The sequence below is a fragment of the Ixodes scapularis genome, unplaced genomic scaffold (assembly GCF_016920785.2).
Source record: "Ixodes scapularis isolate PalLabHiFi unplaced genomic scaffold, ASM1692078v2 PGA_scaffold1__304_contigs__length_218370807, whole genome shotgun sequence".
In the NCBI taxonomy this organism is placed as follows: Eukaryota; Metazoa; Arthropoda; class Arachnida; order Ixodida; family Ixodidae; genus Ixodes; species Ixodes scapularis.
In genome coordinates this window covers 166,709,523-166,715,234 of record NW_024609846.1, presented here as the reverse complement: position 1 = coordinate 166,715,234, position 5,712 = coordinate 166,709,523, and the positions used below count along the sequence as shown (strand labels likewise).

General features: G+C 44.8%; 1 protein-coding gene across 1 annotated transcript; it reads left to right on the top strand.

Annotated features, from left to right (window-relative positions):
- Window positions 1-3,782: 3,782 nt before the first annotated feature.
- LOC121835860 lies at window positions 3,783-5,162 on the top strand (the record flags this gene model as incomplete). The annotated part of the gene is made up of 1 exon (XM_042290393.1): window positions 3,783-5,162. A coding segment is annotated over exon 1 (1,380 nt), but the record flags the coding sequence as incomplete, so codon positions are not given.
- Between the last annotated feature and the right edge of the window lie 550 nt (window positions 5,163-5,712).

Genomic DNA, 5,712 nt, shown 5'->3' with positions numbered 1-5,712 from the left:
AAAAAACTACGTCAGATGAATTATGCGATCGCGGTTATCATTGACGATGACTATTGCGACCCTATCGACATCCTAATCGGCTCAGACCACTATTGGGATATTGTCAAAGGTCTAGTCACAAGGCTCTGCGGCAATCTAAAAGCCATCGAGGCATCGCTTGGGTGGACTGTGCATGGCCCCATGACACCTTGGTGCAGTGCTCGCAAACTGTAGTACTTAATGCTTCACTGATAACCAAGGCTATTGATAATACACTACAAAGGTTCTGGGATTTGGAGTCCATGGGAGTCACAGAAAGCGAGAGCGACGAGACGGCCGACGCCGTACTGAATTCTTACGAAGAAAATGTAACGAACGACGGACATAATCAAGTATCCTTGCCTTGAAAGCCTTCGGTCCTCCTACTTAGCAACAAGACGTTGCCGAAAAGCGACTGGTACAACTTACTAAAAGGCTCCAGTGCAATGAAGACATGCTACACGCTTACAACTCTGCCATAAGGAAGTATGGCCACGAAAATATGGCTGAAAAGGTAAACATCGAAGAAAGCAGTGGGGTTGTCTACTACATGCCGCATTAGCCGGTAATCAAGGAAAGTAGAGAAACGAAACTACGTGTAGTCTACGATGCTTCGTCACGCAGCCACCGATCAAAATCATTAAATGACAATTTGGAGAGCGGACCAAATCTAAACGCTGACCTACTGGGTCTGCTTCTGAACTTCAGAAGACATGAAATTGCACTCGTTGCAGACACCGAAAAGGCTTTCCTACAAATTGTTATTAACGAAAAGGAGCGAGATGCCTTGCGTTTCTTATGGTTTGAAACCACACCAATGGAAGACCATCCTTTCCCAAAAATCGAAATCTGAAGAAGGACAAGAGTCCCGTTTGGAACAACCTCAAGTCCATTTCTCCTTGTAGCGACACTGCAACATCATCTGAAACTCATGATCCCCCAGTACCCTGAGGCTGCCAGAGAACTCTTGAAGTTTATCTACGTTCATAACATTCTAACAGGTGCGGACAATGAGGAGCAAGCTCTACGTATCTAATCTAAAACAAGTGACATTTTTAGACTTGCCTTTATGAAACTGTACAAATGGTCATCTAACTCGCCAAGAGTCCTGGAGGAAATTAACGAGGACGAAGCTGAACGAGTACAACCCGGAGATCATCAAGGTATCCTTAAGGTGCTAGGACTCACGTGGAACCTGAGTTCAGACGTGCTGTCATTTACACCAGATAGCGTGATCACATGCTCACCGAAACGAACAGACACCAAACGGGCCGTACTGCAGAAAACAGCAAGGATGTACGATTCTCTTGGAATGCTGGCGCCGTTCACTGTACGGACGAAAATATGTTTACAACGGCTGGGACAGCCGTTGTAAACGACTGGGAGAGCCCGTTACCGACTGAAACAGCCCGTTACCGACTGGGACAGCCTGTTACCTCATGATATTCTAAAGGAATGGAGTAGATGGTGTGACGAACTTCAAGTTCTTGGCGAAGTAACTGTGCCACGATTCTACGGAAACCAAATGTCAGGAAGCGTACAGCGGACGATACTTCACGTATTTGCAGATGCAAGTACCACGGCGTATGGGGCAATAGCACATCTCTGCACAACGACCAGATCAGGTGAAACCTGATCTGGTCGTTGTGTAATTTGAAAGACGAAAGATTTTCGTCTTTCAAATTATGTACTATACAAGTCATCTCGCCAACACGGCCAAAGCCGAGCGTTATTGGCGGTACGGAGAGATATAATATCTGTGCCCGTGTTTTCGTCAACTGCAGAAGTTCCAGAATTTGTTGCTTGCAAGGTACGATGTGGTGAGACAATGTTGCATATAGTGAGTGTCTACATTGAACCTCGGACTCCGCTAACCCTTTCGGAATTCTCTGCAATTTTCAGCCACATTTCTACTCCTTACATAATATGTGGAGATTTTAATGGCCACCACACTATGTGGGGGAGTGATCACTGCGATCAACGTGGAAATCTGATCGGGAAATATATGGACGAGAACAACATCTGTGTCCTCAACGACGGGTCCCCAACGTTCGTCCGGGGCCATACCTATTGCAGCTATTTGGATCTGACACTATGTTCTCCCGACATTTCACCTCATGCGACATGGACGACTGATAGAGAAACCCGAGGCAGTGACCACTTCCCAATTCTCATTCAACACCCAATTTTCGATGTTCGTGGACAGCATTATCGAGTTTGGATTACGAATTGGAAAATGTTCAGGCACTTCAACACTCAGAACCTTCCCAGTGTAAAGGAACCCGAGGAATTTGCAATCTCCGTTTTAAACAATTGTGAACGAGCAACGCGTCTTGTGACCGTACCCAGTGGACACGTCGGCGTCAATGGCGAATACGAAAAATTAAGGGCAATAAGGCGCAGAGCAGAACGTCGTTATCGAAGATCTGGTCGTGTTGAGGACTACAATGAGGCCCAACACATTCACAAACTAATACGACGAGAGCTACAAATTCTCTCCATTCGCCGATGGAAGCAGTTCAGCTGTACTCTAACTCCATTCACTCCGATACCGAAGGTATGGAAGATACTTCGTTCTCTCCGTACACCAGTAATACAAAAACAACCTTTCCGGGCTCTAGCTCTCCTTCGAGGTACATCGGAGGTAGTAATTGCGAATGAATATTGTACTTTGCTAACGCAACAAAGTGATATGGTGTCCTCTATAGAATACCGTTTTTCTCACGAGAAAGCGACTCGTGCATTCAAGAAAGAGCTGCACTCAGTGCAAACAGACCTAGACTATGAATTCAACACCCGTGAAATGGAGTGCGCGCTACAAAGTATTCGAAAATCAACAGCTCCTGGTCTTGATAAAGTCACTTATGACGCTCTTTCAAATCTTGGCCCTGCCGCTACTACCGCACTTCTTGAAATATATAATGAAATTTGGAGAACAGAAAAGATACCTGAATTATGGAAGCTGGCTAAGGTAGTTCCAATACTAAAGCCTGGAAAATCGCCGTTAAATTTAGATTCATTCCGTCCTGTCAGCTTAACAAGTTGCGTAGGTAAACTACTTGAGAAGATGATACATGATCGCTTACAGTGGTGGCTCGAAACAAGTGAAGCGTTCCCCGAAGAGATAACAGGATTTCGCCCTCGAGGGTGCACAATGGATGGCATTTTAGATCTCACCACATCCGTTGAACACGAAAGAAACAATGGAAACTTTACAGTTGCACTCTTCCTAGATATTCGTCGAGCATGCGACACTGTTAGCCATGCTCACGTTCTTGAAGGACTCGTACAGCTTGGTGTACGTGGACAGATGCTTCGGTGGATAAAGGAATTTCTTTATTGCAGGAACATAATAGTAAAAACCAACGATGGAGACAGCATGAGACATGAAGTACACCATGGAGTACCCCAAGGCAGCGTGCTGAGCCCTACTCTTTTCAATGCAGTAATGGCACAGCTACCGCAGAAACTTGAATCACCTATAAAGATATCCATCTATGCGGATGACATATGTATATGGATCTCGTTCATCTCGCGATATCCTAAAGAATAAGTTACAAGCGGGCTTAGACACCACTTTTAGATTTCTAAAAGAACGAATAATGGAACTCTCTGCCGCGAAATCACCATTTCTGCCATTTACAAGAAAGAAACTCCCTGGGCTTAGGCTAGATCTCAACGGAGCATCAATTCAAAGGGTTAAATCCTATAGATTTCTTGGTGTAATATTAGATCAATCTCTCACTTGGTCCAAACATTTAGACATGTTAGAGAGTAGAATTAATTGTGTGATTAATGTATTCCGCTGCATTGCGGGGGCAAGATGGGGAGCATCAATAGATGCGATGCTCTCATTCCACACGGCGCTAATACGACAAGCGATCGCATACTCTATTCCGGTGTTAAACGGACTTTCCCGGACATCAGAGTCTCGCCTTACCTACATGCTAGCAAGAAGCTTAAGAGTAGGCCTAGGTTTACCGCGATCAACATCCAGCGCGCTTGTACTCGTAACGGCAAGAGAGCCGACTATACATATTCTAAGAACACAGGAGAAATATCGTAATTTCTTTCGACTCTCCACGCGGCCTCTGTTCAACGATATTTTTACTCGCAAAGGGACAAACTTTCTTTCCACACTGAATTCTCTTCCATTATGGATTCCCGAACAACCTAACTGGATTCAAGAGATCTGTAAACCACCCTGGACGCTACCATTACTGGAGGTCAACATGGACATTCCAGGCATGCAAACAAAAACATCAGTTAACACACAGATTGCAAGAACATTGACTCTTTCACATCTGGAAGAGAAATATAAAGATGACATCCACGTGTATACTGATGGATCAACCACTGAAGACGGATCGACATCAGCGTTTGTTGTGCCTGATTTTAACCATTGGTCATCCTTTCGACTATCGCATCCTACTTCCTCAACCACTGCGGAATTACATGCTTTACTCGCGGCTGCAACGTACATAAACAGCAACTCGGCAGCGAATTCTTGGGTAATATGTACTGATTCAAAGGCAGCTTTGCAATCTATTAAGACTATGAATAGTCGTAGTGAACACAACTCCCTTGTACACAGAATTTACTTAGAACTCTCTGACGCCATCGAATTTGGCAACACTGTACATCTACAGTGGGTCCCCGGGCATACCGGAGTTTCAGGAAATCACCAAGCTGACCAATTGGCTACCACAGCCCATACAAGTAACAACGTCCACCTTACACCTTTCACAAAGAGCGACGCCAAAAGATACATCCGTCGACTACGTGAGCAAATGTCTCACGATGAATGGCTTAGCAGCATCCCACAAGACAGCCTGATCCGTCTAATCGATCCGGACCTCCGTTGCCCAGTGTACACCTATTCAGCCAGGTCAATCGACACCCTTATCCATTGCCTACGACTTGAGGTAGCATACACGGGAAGCTTCCTTCACCGGATAAAACAGGTAGGAACACCGAGTTGCAAGTGCGACAACCCGGTCGAAGACGTCGAACATTTAATCATGGACTGTCCGAGATATGATCAGTGGCGCGCCCGCTTACGGATTAGTCTCGGGATACTCGACAATCGTCCATTTTCTCTCGCCAAAGTTCTAGGCCCTTGGCCTGACTTAAAGAAACAAAAGCGTGCATTAGCCTCACTTACTACATTTCTGAAGGACTCAAAGATAGAAGCCAAATATTAAGTTCAATGATTACGAGTTACTGGTATAGCAGGATTTAATTGCACATATTTTGTACCACTGTATAATACTGTACATATCGTACTTTTTAAAGTGCACTTGCTTGTGATATTAACGCAGCACGTTCATAGTTTACTTTGTTATTCATTATGCCCAGATTTCATAATTATTGAACATATCATATCATACTTTACCCCATTACTAGCATTGAAGTAGCCGGCCCCAAATTATGGGGCTAAAATCTTCATCTCATTAAATAAACATTGAATTGAGAGGTACCTTGCGAAGAAACGGGGTGCTTCCACATGTCGCAGCATAGGTTCGTAGCTGTCAAGTTTTGAGCAGCGCTCCAGGCGAGCAAAATATAATATTTGGTTCGCGTTCCGAACATGCGTCCATACGCTTCTCCACTAGAGTTTTTTATACTCCGTTCCATTCTAACTGCCAGCGTAGCAGAAGATAGAAGAGCGAGTTTTCAGCGTCCCTGCCACGC